This window comes from Epinephelus moara, chromosome 16, assembly GCF_006386435.1.
Source record: "Epinephelus moara isolate mb chromosome 16, YSFRI_EMoa_1.0, whole genome shotgun sequence".
NCBI lineage: Eukaryota > Metazoa > Chordata > Actinopteri > Perciformes > Serranidae > Epinephelus > Epinephelus moara.
Window position 1 is genome coordinate 28,063,604 of NC_065521.1, and position 17,269 is coordinate 28,080,872.

General features: G+C 42.8%; 1 protein-coding gene across 1 annotated transcript in view; it reads right to left on the minus strand.

The window, feature by feature from the left end:
• LOC126403112 (ERC protein 2-like) overlaps positions 1-17,269 on the minus strand; it is a 178,675-nt gene that overhangs the window by 126,362 nt on the left and 35,044 nt on the right. Inside the window, exon 7 of the mRNA XM_050065575.1 lies at positions 8,595-8,762. Coding sequence (XP_049921532.1) covers positions 8,595-8,762 — 168 coding nt within the window. The remainder of the gene's footprint in view (positions 1-8,594; positions 8,763-17,269) is intronic.

Sequence of the window (17,269 nt, forward strand, 5' to 3'; positions counted from 1 at the left end):
ACGTCCTCGGGAGGTATCTAGCCATACAGATAATTTCAGTCTTATTTGTCCAGGTTTTCTGGCGTCACCCAACTACAACAGAGATGAGTGGAATATCATTTGTGGTTCTCCCAGCATTGAAAAAAAAAATCAATTTCAAAATTCAAGCAACATCTCCCTCCAGAAACAATGTCCTGCTTACTCTGGGTAATCCAAAGACCTCAACAGTTTTTATTGGAACTGCTGTCTGCTGGAGAAAGAGTCCCTATAAAAACTGTTGACAGTATGTTGACAAATGGATCTGTTCCTGGTAATTCAAAATCCAAATTTTGTGACTGACGACCAAAATGAGGTGAATAGCACTACACTTCTCTTTTTTTTTAGGATATTTTTTGGTATTTTCCCTTTTCTGGAAAACTGAGAGTGTATAGAGACAGGTAGGAAACAAGAGGAAAGGCATGGGGGTGTAACACACAACAAAGCTCAGCAGCCAATGTTGCGGTTATGTGGTATGCATGTTAACCATTTGGGTACTGGGGACACATTGTTTTTAAATGATGATTACTCCTAGGTTTTTAGCTGTTCTGTGTCTGTTTCTCTACGTTACCTCTGTGTGCAAGTAGCTTCAACCCTACATGACTCATGCTAACATTAGCGTTGAGCTAACAAAGTACAGTTGAAACAACTGACGATGGTGAAATGTAGCTGTGAAGTAGTAAAGAGTGTGTAAAGGGAATCAAACTGCAGTTAAGAAACAGTCATGTGTTCATTTAAAAACAAAAATTGATTTTTGATGTTTGTAGCTAATGTATTCCATAATATCTATGTTTGACCCTCATATAACATTTATCAAGCTTTTTTGACTTTGAGTGTATCAAGTAAAGTTTGTTATGCTGAAATAACCTAGGCAACTGCTTGTAATATGATGCATTGAACTAAGAACTGGACGCATCACACCATGTCCGAACTGGATGTAATGCGAGTAAGAGTCAGCAACTCAATCAGTTTGATTAAAGCTTTTTGTGCCCACGAGCAATGCAGCCTGATGCAGCGCGACACAGTGCAATGCAGCGCCATGCGGCACACTGTTTCGTGCTGAACTTTTGTTGGATGCCCCGTTTCTATTTTATTCCTGTCGCTTGAAAGCTGTGGACACAATGGACGAGGAACGGCTGATTCACAAGGTTGAAATGAGGAGCTATCTCTATGATACCTCCTCATTTCACTACACCTACCTAAATGACATGGCATCTGGCTGGAGGGAGATCACCAGGGAGCTGAATGTTTGTGGTAAGTATTGTTTGGGTTCTTTCTTTGTGCTCATCCATTCACAATTGTCTCCCTCCCATTCCCACTGCTTTCTCTAATCAGCTGACTATGGGTGTTCACCAATCAAATACCAAATGGAAATGTGCAAAAATTTTTGCTGACACTAGATATCAAACAAAAGCCAGAGAGTTGCTAAATCTGGGGACCAAAACGTCCCCAAAAGTACACTTATGCTGACAGGCAAAAAAGAAAAAAAGAAAAAAACTTTATGATGGATTTTAAGAATCTAAGACGACTGAGGGATTTTTCCAACTGAGTATTCAACTCTTGAACTTTCAGTGGGTCTAATGTACAGTAAAACAATGTTTTTCTGACGGAAACTCTATATCTCTGAGAGACGCTGTGGTTTTGAGAAGTCACATCATTGTAAATGAATTGACAGAGACGGTAAAATGAAATAAAAATGCTGTACTGTACTATTTGTTTGTTTGAACTAAGGGTTAATCGCTAGTTATCAAGTTTTCAGTGCTGTATTTTTGTGCTTCTTTGGCAACAACAAGCACAGGGTGGAGAGTTGAACAGGCTGGATCAAAATGCCCTGCAGCTTCAGAGAGACAAGCACCCTCTGGACAACAAGGCTAACTGTCTCCTTACCATTGACTCTAAAGATCATGATCACCTTCAGCCTGAGATTATCAGAGTGATGCAGAGCTGGTCTTTGCATCCCAGATGAGAGGGTTCTGTTGTGTGGAGCAGCAGGATGTTTTAATCTCTCTCTGCAGAAAGACATGCTGGAGGGGCAGATGAAGGCAGAAGCCCAAAAAGTTTTGTGTGAAGAGACACACATAAACAAGATTAAGGAGGCTCTGGAGATGGAAAGGCAGAGACTGACCAGATAGAGAGAGGCCTTTCAAAGAGAGTGCTCAGATGACTGAGAAGATGAATGCCTTTCAGTTGGAGAAGGAGAACATGTGACATGAAAGAAAAGGTTTTAAGAAAGAACTCAAGGCAACATATAGAGAAGGCCTTTAATGCAGAAAAATGCTATGTGTGAAGAAAGAAAGACCTTCAAGATAAAAAAGAACTGGCCATGAGGAGAAAGGCTTTATTCAAGAGAAGTCAGACACGCAAAAGACGAGGGAGTCTTTCGAGTTGGAACATGAAAAAAGAAAGAGACACTCTCAACAAGAAGTCAGGGCACATGACACAGAAGGTCTGAAAATAATGCTATGTCTGACAGGGAGTCCGTCATGATAGAGAAAGACGAGATGGCAATGATGAGGAGGGCCTAGTTTAAAGAAAAAACAGGCATCCAGAGGACGACATCCAAACCTCCAAACTTCAAGGAGTTAATGAAAAATGCAAGAGAAGACGAGCTTTTAATGCTAATAAGGATGTCACGAGGAGATGAGGAGAAAGGCCTTTGAGATGGAGAAGGAGGAGATGTAAGACACGAGAAAAGCCTTCATTCAAGAAAAGACAGATACCCAGAGGATGAGGGAGGCTTTGAGCGGAGAGGCAGACATGATGGCGCAGAAGAAAAATGCATCCATGAAAAAACAAATAACACCAATAAAAATGGATCATTCAAAAAGGCCATGTGAGACAATTCGTCCTCCAGCTTCATCTCCGCTTGGGCCTGCAGGAATGAAAACGGCAACTGCAGCTGCACCAAGAAACGTAAACAAAGAATGCACAAAGAAACAGACGCAGAAATCTCTCCACTGAGACTTCACAAGCATTCAATTAGATACGCATATGAATATAAATGACATTTATTTGTACTATAAACTACAAATGAAAGTCTGGTCTATGTTTTCACAGATGAAAGTCAAACTTATTGAGTCTGAAAAGAAACTGAAAAAATACAATACATACATCAAAAAAATAAATTAATCGTTTTTAATGTAGATGCGCAGCAGGCGTGCTCAAATGCCAGAGCAACACCACAGCGATAAACAGTCCAGCTTTTGGAACCCAGCAGCATGAACCGCATGTCATGTGACGAGGAACAACCAATCACAGCTGACAGATATCTTTCCCTTCTTCCATAAATATCAGTCGGTGGTAAATATGGAAACGTGGATCATTTCGGTGCAGCGCTGCCAGAGCTTTTCATCTGTCCCACGGACGATATGCCTACACGCTTATAAACAGCGCCTGAAATAAGATCATCTCTGCACTAGGCTATGATACGGTGCTTGTTAAGGTTGCTTAGCAACCTCAGGCGCAAGCTGCCGCCGCGCTCTTGAGAGCTGGCTCAAAAAATGGACAACAGTAACGGCAAGCACCCGCCCTCGTGTTTTCCAGGCGGTTAAAGACAGTGGCATGTATACCGCCCCTTAGAATATTTAATACTGACACTGAGAAGTGCAAAGTACTGTAACACTGAAATGAATCATCAAAATTACCTGTCAACAACCTGTAGATGTGGCATGTTTGAGTGCTTTGATATGATGCAATTCGACAATCACAAAACTCCATTCTACATACTGTAGCTCACCTATACCCTTTTTCCATTAACACTTTTGCCCATGCCCAGTCAAGCCATGCTGTGACGATTTGTTTTTCCATTATCAATTTAGACGTGCCATGCCACGCCAAGCTCCACTAGAAATGGACCTTCACTGGAGTAGGTCCAAAAGCCGCGCCGCTGGGCTCAAGCGGGTAGTGGTGACATCTAACCGACAGCGGCCAACCCCTGACGACCACCCCATCTGAAACAAGCTGTGTGTGTTGCAAGGAGACCAGTGAAAAAGGCATTTTTCAAAGTCTGTGTGTGCTGCTCTCAGTACATTTGTAGCTTCTTACTGAATCTCTGTGGTTTGTAGTTTAGTTTCGCTCCTGTGTCCCGTTTCTACTTTAGGTATCTGCTTTATTTCACTGTTTCATGTTCACTATTAACGCTATCAGCCGTATCAGAAGTTGTGTGACGTTGCTGCTCAAAAACTCAACATTTCCTTATTTAGCTATAAAACAATAAAAGTTTTTGCATAACAAAATAACGTGGGATTTTTATTGTGAAGAATCGATAGGATAGGAAATAAAAAGGGTTTATCGCTAAATTAGCTAAATTGGCGGTTTTCTACTGATACCACAGGGAGGAAGAGTCGAGGCAGGAACAGCCACAATGAGATGTTGATGAAGAGCTGCAGCCAACAGGCTCTTACTGTACCTCTGCAGACAGCTCACCTCCAACAGGTAAACTTCTTTTACCTGCCCTGCTGTGGAAAAACACTTGCAGCAAACTAACCGCAGGCTTTAGCCATGAATCAGCCCGCTGCTTTTAAATATCATCATTTAGGATGAGCCGTCAGAAGTTAAAGACACACCTTTAAGTAGGTAGCCGTGTGCAAAACTCTGCTGCGCTGGGCTGAGCGGCCCACCCGAACTAAGTAAAGCAAAACCAAGCTGCTGTAATAGAGAAAAACAAAATGGGGCTACAAGTGTGATTCCTGTTTGTCTAGTAATACTAGAAAACAACACTGAAAGGATAAGATTTCGTCAGGACAGTACACTACTACCAGCAATTCAAACTGTCATTATGGTGACTGGAAGTGTCCATTTCAATTATTTGAGCTCTGGTTGACAGCAAGGACTAATGTGTGCAAAAGAAACCAGAGAATTGTAAACTAATCTAAGCTAAACCCAGCTTCACATTCAGGTCAGCCTAGACGCATTTGACTTGCAGGATGTAGGATCAGTGTCATTTCCGAAAAACATGCAGTCACTCCTTAGTTAGGAAATACATCCTTGGCATTTAGATTTGTGTCTAGGGAGGACTTCATGCTGCCTGTGACGACTTCAAACAAAGAGCTTGTCTGTGTATTTTATAATAAGCAAGCAGTAACTTAGAGAGTGTGAAGCCCCAAAAAGGAAACAAGCTTTGACTCCTAGTTCCACTCCTGCCTTTCCCATGTGACACAGCACTGTAAGTTATAGCCCCCAGGGGCTGTTGAGAGGTAGGAAGTTTGGAAAACCAATCAGATTGGGTTCGGAGTATACTGTGTGGCTAATGGAGTGAAACACCTGTCAGTTCACAGCATAAAATACTCAGCCTGGCTCTTCTTCTATCGCTTGACACATGTAAAAAAAGAAAAGTCCCACTATTAAAGAGATTTTTCTATGTTTTTGCCTATTTACTACAAGTCGTGTATATAAGTGTGCTGTATCACTGCTGGATTTTAAAATTATGAATGAGGAAAAAGGCTTTTAAGATTGGGAGTAACAATGTGTGAGAAGAGAAAAGAGGAGAAAAGGAGGAACACTGTGGGATATAGAGGAAGACGGAGACTTTCTGCAAAGACACAGATGAAAAAATATCAATGAAGGAGCAAAAACCGGCCAGTGAGAAACCAGCCATCAATGCAACAGGCAGCACAAATCCAATCTAATCTCACCGAGCCTGCAGGGATAAAAATGGCAACTGAAGTTTACAGAAAAATAGTGCAACTAAGTACACAAATTGTGACTAAAATTTGAAACTCTCCACCAAATGCTTCCACAATGAACCAGCAGCCAATAACAAACATGTCTGTAAACGAATGAAATGTCAAAAAGCAGAGGGGCCCCATTATCTGCTACAAACAAGCCTATGAAGTGCCTCGAATTAAGAGCCATACTGCAGGAGGGACCCAAAGGAGTACAGCGCAGGGTGCACATAAAGGTCATCTTTAAACTTCTCACACAGAAACACCCTGTGGTTGCACAAACATTACAATGCATTTGAACATATTCATGTGCACGTACACATGCATACTCACAGATTCGAGGCACTGCATGTGACCTTTGGAACCCATTTTCATTAAACCCAGCGAGTGGGAGGGTGGGAGGAGAGAGAAGGAGATCTAATTTGAGGACATGAGAGGAAACAAGGAAGTTGAGCGGGGACCTTTATGTGTGTGTAATTGGTCTATGGAGGAATTGCCAACATGCGCACCACAGGTGGTCACCGGCCCTGTCTAAATAGCTAACCTTATAAAAGTCATTAAGGACTTTGAGACATGCCGTGCAAGTGTGGGCGAGTGTGTGAGCAGGTCTGCATGAGTATACGCACAGAAGGATGTGTGTGCTGCTCTGTGCATAGAACACGTTCACTGTATGTGTGAAGGTATCTCTGTTAACCATATGTAATAGTGATCAGCTGTAAGTAGCAGATCTTACTAGGCACACATTCAATGATTCATTTAACAAACACTCTTACTGTCTATTCACAATGCCAGAGATATGTTCACGTGGCCAGAACCAGAACAGTGAATTAATTTCCAATATGGCTCCAGGGAAAGTTACCTGATGTGGTCACTGTCAACAAACCTGTCACTGATCAAATATCCACACGTCTTTGTTCCCCTATAAAAGTGATTTAATTCAATGAGCAACAGTTTTTCCTGGCAAATGCAAAGTGGAAAAGGAATAGATTACAGTAACTGAAAGGATTTTTTTTTTTTTTTTCATTTTCTTTGTCAAGTATATTAACCCTTTTCCCAACCATAATCAGGACTTGCTAACTTTGTTAAAGCGGTATGAATTGATTTTCTTTGGCCATTTTGGGCAATTGGACAGGCTGACCTGATTATTCTATGGTAATCAATGCCAAAATTAGTATTGAAATGCTCAGTTTAAATATATAATTAACCCCAAAATTAGGGATGTCCCGATCACATTTTTTTTTTTGCATCCGATATGATACCGAGTCCTTTATTTTGAAACCGCGAGTCCGATACTGAGTCCGATCCGATACTTTGCAAAGCGTTAAGAAAGAAAGAAAAAGAATGCATCCAAGTTGTCCCATAAGATTTTGTTTTTTATTCAAATAGTATCCAAAAAGCTTATCGGTGGTTCAGCAGCACAAAATGTAAACAAATTCTCTCCAGAGTTGCCGTAGGGCTGTGGTAGGCGAGGTTCCGCCGCTGCACTCAGTTAGGCGAACCCAGGACGCTCGGTTACAATACATTGGAAAGCAGAGGCAACAATGAACAACATTTTTGTTGTTTTGATTCCTCCGATATTTTATTCCCGATTCCGATTTTGTAAAAATAACGTGATCGGTGCCGATACCCGAGCCCAAAAATTAAGAAATAGTTATCAAACATGCATAAATATGAATTATTTTTCATTATTCTCAGACAAGGGACAAGAACATTTAAACTAAGAGTGCTTTCACACCTGCCCTGATTGGTTTGGTTTGGTTCAATCGAATTCAAGTTCATTTGCCCCCTAAGTGCAGGTCGTTTGGGCAGGTGTGAACACAGCAATCGCACTCAGGTGCGCACCAAAACAACCGGACTGAGACCTTCTTGAAGAGGTGGTCTTGGTCTGGTTACAAACCAACTCGGTTGTGGTTAATTTGAAGTGAGAACTTGTTCCGAACTTAATCCGAACCAACTGCAGTCACATGACACATTGTTTGGGTTAAACATGAGCATGTTACAGTCCTGGAGGATTATTAATGTGCACCTCCTCCTGTACTGCCTTAATATGCACATTCAGCACATCCAATGCATCAAAACATTGTTTTCTAGTTGGAGCCGCGCCTCGTTTTCAAACTGTATGGTTTGACTAAAATGAACAATGACAGCAATATAGTCCACGATGACCAGCACTAAAATCAACCTGCGTAGTTGTCCCTCCATTGTGACATTAGAAAGTGTCGCATTTATCTTGCAAGTGTACTCTTCTTCAATGTTTTGTTTACTTCCTGGATTTTTCCCACATGGAAATTCTGACCAATAAAGAGCAGCTTTCTCGCACAAGGTATTTTATCTGGTTTGCTTGTAAATGCTGCAGTGAGAACACGAACCAACTCTAGGCAATTATGCAACTTTGCAAAGAAAATTAGTCCCTGATTCGGAACAAAGCAAGACAACTCTAGGTCTGAAAGCACCCTTAGTGACGAGCAGTCCAGCACTATTGAAACTGGAGCGGTTTGACCACATGTGACAGGCTACCAGATACACTAGAAAGATGTCAAGAACGTCAAGCATCTTGAACAGCTTCAGAATTCGTGAAGACGTCTCCAATAGTCGAGTGCCAGATATGCCAAAGGAAACTGGTATGTCACAAATGTCACAAACAAGATTGGCAAACCACCTAAAATTTGTAAGTAACAGCTTAGCCATGTTGCAAAGCATTCTTCTTCCTAGCTATTATGGCTAATGTGCAACCTGCATGTTAACAACACAACTCACTGTCATCTTATTTTAGGTGGATCGACTGATGTCCTCTTCTTTGAATAATTATATATTTGTACGCTTTAACGCCCCAAAACTGGTATTCAGGACAGCTCTATTATTGAGTGATAATTCTTTGTGGGTTTGTCACTACAAGTGACCCCTGGACTCACTTACCTTCTTCTGCAGGACATTAACCTTCCTCTCCTTGACATCCAGCATGTCCTTCATGTCTCTGATCTCTCCTGTTAGTGTGCTCTTTTCATCGGTCAGGTCCTGCAGCTGCTTGGTCTTCTTAGTCAGGAACTGCTCTTTCTCCTCCAGCCGCACCCGCAGAGCATCTACCTAGAGAGGACCAAACCAAGAATTTAAGCATATATGCGGATAAAAAGTCAGACAGACACATGATCAGACAGAACAAAGGGGAGTTTGACTGACATACAGTCAGACAGATATCGCGAGGGAGCTGCTGTACAACATAAACCATATTCTTTTATGCTGAAAGACAGGTAGACAGAACGTTAGACAAGCCGAGAGAAAAGGGGAAATAAGAGTCAAAGCAGGTGATGTGACTCATTGTTCATACGATTTAACCAGACGGGCAGATGGACAGGCAAGTATATAAATTGAATGTAATCTGTAATAGACTGTAATAGACAGGAAACAGACCAGATTGACTGACAGGAAAAGAGACAAAAACAGAAACACAAAAAGACTGTGAAAGCTTACACTGTGATTTTTCTCTCCCAGTTCTCAGACAGGTGGCCCATATGTTATTATTCAGTACTGGAACTGACATGTCTCAACACATTTACTTGTTGACATTTGGAAGTAGTAAAAGTTCAGCTTTGACCTACTGTCCATAATATGAACCACTGTGGACTGATGCAGTGTGTGTGTGTGTGTGTGTGTGTGTGTGTGTGTGTGTGTGTGTGTGTGTGTGTGTGTGTGAGAGAGAGAGAAGGAGCCTAGAGCCTGTCCCATCATTTGTTATTGAGAGTGCTGCGTGATTGGGCCAGCGCTGCCATAGATCAGACTGCTCACACACTTCACACTCACACATTAAAATCCTCTGTATCTGGCTGTGTGCAATGAGGTGAGTGATGTCTGAGCTCACTCCAGAACTTCTTATTGGACATCTATCAGTGTTCTGCTGCAGTCACACACACACACACACACACACACACACACACACACACATGCACACACTCAGCTGGCTGTCATGAACAGACTATGTGCTCCTCTGTTGCTCTTCAACACCTGATTACATTTCCAGCACTTTTTGCCATGGCGCAATGAGTGAACCCATTTGAACTTAATTCTAAGGTGTGCATGTGTTTTATATGGCTTCAACACACACACTGCAGATAAAGAGAAGCAGTAAGGAGGGCTTGTTAACAGTCGTTTTAACAAGCCTCACTTGGACATAGACAGGACGTGCGAAAACACTTATGGCACAGGTTCTCTTGTACTTCCCAGCTCATCTCTCAACTATCTGACAGGGCACTTAAAGGGGAAAATCTGCTGCCCTCTATGTGGTTGTCCAATCATTGTTGATGGTAAATGTAATCAATAGAAGCAATAAATTCCTAAGTGCGTGCTATATTGAGCGAGAACAGGGAGTTCCCCTGCCCATGGAGCTGTGCCGGCAGTGCCTACATGTACCAGGATGCATTGCACGGGACCTACTAGCCTACAGGTATCACATCGTTGGTGCATTAATGCTTCACTCTTTCCTTTCACAATAAAAGCCCAACCAAAATTAGCATTTTGCTGAGAGGCAACACAACAAAGTAGCTTACAATAGCATTAGGTGACAAAAATACTCAATTGCTGCTCCTGGTTGTCTTTTCTAGTTTATCTTTAGGATCCTGAAGAGGGACCCCAGCAGCACGGCTTTGTCCGAGCGGGGAGTAAATCTTTCATGGATAGTATTGCACACATAGGCTCTCTTGGAGCTCTCCTGATGTCGGTGACAGCATCCAACAAAAACTGCCCACGCTGAAATTCATTGCATCAGATCGATCCCATTTCTGTTGGCATCAGAGGGCATTTTCCACTGAGGGGCCACAGCCTCGGTGTCTCTCCTATGCATTTCTTCGGCTGTATACGGCTGAAAATCCAAGTCAGCCAAAGTAATGTAAAACGTATCCCCATCGGCAACAGATTCACTGTCGGAAATTAAGCTAGTCTACAAAACAAGCTAGGAGAACAAGGAAGTTCTATGTTTTAGCGGCATCTTGAGCACGCCCCCTGGCTACCTGGAGGCAAAATCCAACCTGCATCCAGCTATATCACTGTTACATCACATGATGGCGCTGGATGCAGGAAGAACAAAATACTTTACAGCTGTGAGTTCCACTTTCTTGGTCAATATAGCTCACACTGAAGAATTAATTGCTTCAAGTATACATTTTCCATCAACACTGATTGGAACCCACACAAAAGGTGGCAGGAGATTCTTAAAGGAAGGGAGTAGTGGTGGAAAGTAACTAAGTACATTTACTCAAGTACTGAACATAAGCATAATTCTGAGGTACTTGAATATTAAACTTCATGCTACTTCATATATTTAGTGCACTATACTTAAGAGGAAAGTTACTCTGCATATTGAGAGTTCAAAAGTCATAATGAGCATAATAAAATATGATCAATTGTGATATTAAATCAGGCATAACTACCAGTATAAAAGATACTTAAAATCTTCTCTGCACAGCTCTGACATTAAAATACACCCTGGAATAAATAGTAAAAGGGAACAGGGAAAAAGAGTTATTCTCTTTCTTTCAAAGAGTCATATCAGGACAATCATGAGATCAGTACCAAGATAAATATAAAAGAAGGAACGATCATGACGACAGTGACAGCGTTCAAGGAGCCAGACTTTGGTGTCAGTTCTATTGGAGTCCAGCAGCTGTATCTCAGCCTCTGGTGGACAGAGCCATGATCCGTTTGGAGACCAATGAGAAGGAAAACAAACGTGCATATTTAGATTAAAAAAGTGTCAGTATGCATCACATAATGAGTATTTTTTTTTAATCTGGTGGAAGGATTTTTCAGTCAGCGTTAAAAAAAACAAAGATATGATGGGGTTAAAGTATGATTTGCAGGGCCTGTCCCACTGACTCCAACAGAACTGACACCAAAGTTTGGCTCCTAAAACGCTGTCACTGTGGTCACGGCTGTTCCTTCTTTTATATTTTCCTCGATCAATACAGGGAAGCAATTAGCTTAGCCTTGTAGTGGCCGTTTCAACACACCACAGTTCCTAGGCCACATAGTTTGTGAGATGTCTCGGTTTTGACTCGTGTTTCTGTTCCTTTTCTGGAGATCCACAGTACCCACATGAGGCAGGGAAAAAGCTGAACGAAGTTTACTGAGAATGCAAGGAAAAAAAAAAAAAAAACGACAGGCCAAGTCCTTCCAAAATTACATCTAGTACGGTCCGCTACCCACTCAATGTCCTGTTTCTATATATATTGTCTTCACGTTACTACACTTCAACACTGCATAACACAGTCAAAAACTTACTAACTTAATATGTGCTTAAGAGTCTCTTACAAGCCTGCATGGTTCTACCATTTAAAAATACATCATCCAGCACCTCTACGGTTGATTCATTAATATTTTTTTGATTACAATTAATCGTGATACACTCAGCCTGTACATACATGTGCTCTAACTCAAAAATATATATGAGTGTATTGATGGAATGGAGTATTCTGCAAAGACTACTTCTTCCACTTCTAGTTGGGAGTATTTTAGTAACTAACAAGCAACAAACCTCAGTAGAGAGAAACAATAACATCACACTAACATGGAAAATACACACAGCAGATATACTGAGAACACAATCGAGTGGTTCGGCTGTGTTGGGCCACAGTTAGTCCCTACCTGCCCGTGTGTGTGTACGTGCTTGTGTAAAATGAGAGTGCACCATGCAGGCCGCAGACACACAGAAGGCTCCTCTCAAGCAGTAGCATTAGAAGCAGGCCAGGACCCCCAGGTGTAAGATGGTGAAGTATTTATCTCATATTGCTCCTCTGGCAGACAACCAGAGTCTAATACTGAGCCCTGCTCTGTCCTCCCCACTCCACACTGGCACACACACACACACATACACACAAACACTAGTGGCACCACTAATCCTTTGTACGTACAGTATGTTGGCGCACGCACATCACCCTGTGCTGATGCCCATGTGCTGCTGCATGAGTGTGTGTGTGTGTGCATGTGTGTTTGACACTGTGTGTATGAGACAGAATAGGGGGGGGAAGAGAGACCCCCCCCTCCTCCTCCTCTCCAACCCCACCTGGCAAGGAGCAATTTAGCAAGAATGTTGCAGAGAGGCCTAACAGGAAATCCCTGCTGTCTCACCTGCACTGGCCCACTAAGCTGTGATAGTACTGTACAGACGCCCTGCTAATACCCTCTTAAAGCACTCACCACTGCCAGGCACGATACACGGAAAACAAGGAGGGAGAGATGGACAGATGAGGAGGGAGGGATAACAGGATGGAGAGGAGTAAGGGTGAAAGCAAGACAGACAAATGAAAGTGTAAGAGAAGGTGGAGAGGGATGATGGGAAGTCTTAAGAGCACATTAACACCGCTGACATGCTGCTCCACCAATGACTGAAACGATCACTCCATCAGCAAGTGTGTTACAGGAAATACTGTATGGCTTTATCAGCTGGCACACACGCTGAGATGATAGACAGCTAACAAGTCCAGGTGATTAACCTCTTGCTTCTCCTTCAATTTCCTCTCCAATTTTCCTTTCCCTCTAGTCTCGTTCTTCTCAATGTCGTCCTCCAACAACACCTCTCTCTTTCAGCCCGCCACTACTACCCCTCTTTCAACACTCCATCCCTCCAGGCTTGCTCCAAACTCTCCAGGAGTTTTCCTATTGCCGTTTAAAGGTGCGGGTCCTGCGGCGAGACAAAGTGATGTGTCGGTGCGAGAAATCCCTCAAGTCCCCGAGCCAGGTTGTCTTTGGGACAGGCCCACATTTCCCAGCTAGTCCTCCGCGTGTGCGTTTCTGCGTGTTTCCATGTGAGAGCGATAACACGCAAAGCAGAACTCCTACGCTCTTCGGACAACTGGGGTACTCATTCTGCTTATGCAATTGGACACTAGGGACCACATCCTGTTTTGATATCACAGGTTTTTTTTGTTTTTCTTTTAGTTTAGCGCATGAGAGCAAGAGTGAGGAAGTGAAAGGTGAGGGAAAGAAGTAAAAGGGGCCTATTGCTGTCCAGTCTGGCCCGGTTCAAATCCAAAAGGGACATTGGAGATTGCATTGAGGCGTTCCTCAGAATAGATGAATTAAAAACACATCTATATCACCCTATCTAGCCCCAAAACCCCACTTAAGCTTTCCAGCCCCTCACTCAGCACCATATCATTTAAAAAACGACCTTGATATGTTTTCAAGATTCCGTGGTTGCATAACTATTAAGTCTTTGCAATATGCGGAATTTCTTTAAACAAATACAGTCGCAAATTAATAACCACTCCACAGTATGCATGCACACATGCACACATTCGACAGTTTCCTACATGCACACATGCATGTACCTGCAGTTGAACATGCAACCATGCACGCACATGCATAAACCCACACTCATTCACCTTGACTTCCTCTCTCATGCTTGCAATGACAGCCAAATGTGGATTCTGGACACTGGTTAGCAAAGTAAAACAGAAGCTTAAAGAAAACAGCTTCTCTGTTTGTCCTCACCTCCCTTTTTCCTGCCTCACATTTCATCATAAAAGTTTTTCTGGCAGGCGAATCTGCAAAGGTATCAGGCCCAGCGTCGGCTCCGGGCCGCAATAAACAACACAGGGACTATATGAGTAGACCACAGTCAAAACGGCCGAACCAGAGACGATGGGGAGACCACAGCAAAGGCCTAGGGACGCACCGATACTTGCATACTCAAACACTGACAGTTGCACTCTCAGTCACCCACTTGGGTGCAAGCAGAGTCATACGTTGACCAGGAAAACATTCCTGTATTGATCTCTTATCTCTCGCTTTGGCTCTTTAAATATGTCTGACCTTCACATGTACACACTCGCCATGACTTTTACTCATTATTTGCGTTTCTGTTCAAAGAATAAGTATGAATGTCACCTTAGCTGACAACACCGCTATAAAAGTTGTTAAATCCCACAGGCAGGTCTGGTAGAGTGTATGGGATGTCTGAACCCAGGTCTGCTCGGGCTGCTGTGGTGCGCTACACACAGCTGTGTGAGCTATTCACTCCTCCGGCTGTATGACGTCCAGCCAGCCTGTATAAATACAGCACAGGGCGGCCATTAGACGTAATTTATTTAAAGGCCCGTGCTGTGAAATTAATCATCTAAATTTATGAAATAATGTTCGACTAATTCGTGTTTGTCTAGCCATTAATGTGGCCAAGTCTGGATTGTATCACTAAAAGAAGGAGGGCTATTTCATTTCAAGATGATGTTAGACCACCAGAGAGTCTCCCGTATCAGCTATAATCATTCAAGTATCTCTTTTATTGAAATATATGCATCACTGAGAAGCCACCACAATCTCATATGATGAAGGAGTGAGAGAATGAAGGTGGACCGATAGAGTCAAACAGCTAGAGGATGTACGTTTGTCTGCATTATCAAAGACTGGTGAAAGGTGAATAACTGAAAGGCCAGCCCAGCTTATGAAACACACATGTTTACATTATGATGTATCAGCACCTGACTGTTAGTGTCCCTTCCTCACACAGATGTGAGAAGGAGTAGCGTTAAATGATCCATAGTTTCCAGATGAGGCAATAGAAACTTCCAATACATCGCTGTTGGTCGCTGTTGAAGGTTGTGAGGTTAGACAGCGTGAAGACCAAAGTGGGAATTTTTTATATGAGCACATTAATGCATGTTGGTGTGTGTGTGTGTGTGTGTGTGTGTGTGTGTGTGCACAGGTGCAGGGGGGAAGCTGCGATGTCAGACGGAACAATGAGGCACAGAGAAACTGCGATCAAGGGCTGAGTTTCTCCGAGACCCTGTGCTGATTCTAGGTTCTTTCATTTACACGCACACACACATGCACACACTGTATATACACGCACATGCACAAACAGAAGATTTCCTCTCCACCTGAGCTGGCCGCACCAGACATGACGACACCGGGGATGATCTGTGCGGAAATGACCCAGGACGTTCCCTGTCCTGGGTCTTAGGCTCGGTGTCATTTGAGGTGTGTCATCAAAGCCGGGGTTAAGGCAACAGTCGGAGCTCTGATCAGGGATTGTATAATAGACGGATCACCTCAGGGCCGGCTCGGGATAATAAGCGGATGTAAACTGCCTCACAGCAGGGGCTGCGAGGTGGAGTTTGGGGCACAGTCTCATTGTATACTCCAACATCTGTGGATCAAACCATGGCAACACAGCTGTCTGCCCACAGGCTACAGAGGGAACATGGGAATGCGGCGACGTTAAAGAAGAAAGACAAGGACTCAGACACACACAGAACTCCAAGGATCCGCTAACAAAAGAATCTTTGTCAACAGAATGAATGAATGTTTCTGCCAAAGCATAAAAGTCAATCATACCATGCTTTTGCTATTGTACCAGAGGATGGATATATGACACAGAAAATGTCAGGGACTCACCCCGAGTGACATCACACTAACCCGCGCTGCACACAGCTGCCTCAATTCCTCTTTCACCCTCCATCCATCATCATTACCTCCTCCAGCAGAGATGGACACAACACACACAAGGAAGAGACGCTGCAGGCGTTCCCCCTCATTAACACTTGCTCCTTCTTTGATTATTTTTCCTGATCATTTCCAGCACCGCATGCCAGTTGCTACATCCTGTTTCCAGGGACTCCATTTCCTGTCAAACCACACCGAACAGTCACTCTGGCAAACATGCAGAACAATCACAGGTCTGCGATGTACAGTAGGTGCCTGAAGTCAGCTTGATTTCTGCTTGATCAACAAGTAAAACTGTTTCTTGTCTGTCACCTGCTGGTCTGTCGAACACACCCTCATGATCTTGGAGCACAGAAACACTGCGGTTTCCCCTTCAGAACAACAACTACCAATATGTTATTTTGGATTATTCAAATGCAACCCTTAAAGCCTCATTTGGAAGCTGTTTGGTAATGTGATAAGTGAACCATCTCCATGACAGCTGAGCATACACTTTCATCTGCTGATGAAGGCCAGAAAATGTTGCTAAAAGCTCCAGCAAATCAAGCAAGTCAGCTCTGTGCTACGAATCTGTTTGTCAAACTAGTATATTTCCAAGGTCAATAATGAACCTTCAATCTCACCATTACATTGTGCGTTCATTTGTACACTGCAGCAAACAGCCTCACATTGAGCCATGATTTTGTCATGTCTAGGTAGGCTCCCGAAGACATGAGAAAATGGAAGTCAGGGACTGGTTGCACAAAACACCTTACGTTTTCACCTTAAGTATGACACTTAAGGCTTCATTTCTCCTTAGCTGAGGGTTTTCCTGAAAAACTAATTTATTGCACTGAAAGAGATTTTACAGGGTTAAAAGTTTCCATGGAGATTGTTTGTTTGCTTGGACTCACGCTTGTGATGCCTGTTATTGCCTCACAAAGTTGGCTTGTAGTTAGATAGTGAAAAAAAGGCCAAAAGAAAAGAAGACTAGAAAACAATATTGGGCAGAGGAGGAAAAGATTATACTTCTAGAGGAATAGAATCATAAAGAGCTCATACTACAAAATAAATTTGATCCCCAAATACCAGAAAACAGAAAACGATTATACTGTAGGAAGAAACTGCAACGAAAATTATTTCAGTCAAAATCTGAAGTGTAAAATCAAAAGTGCATCCGT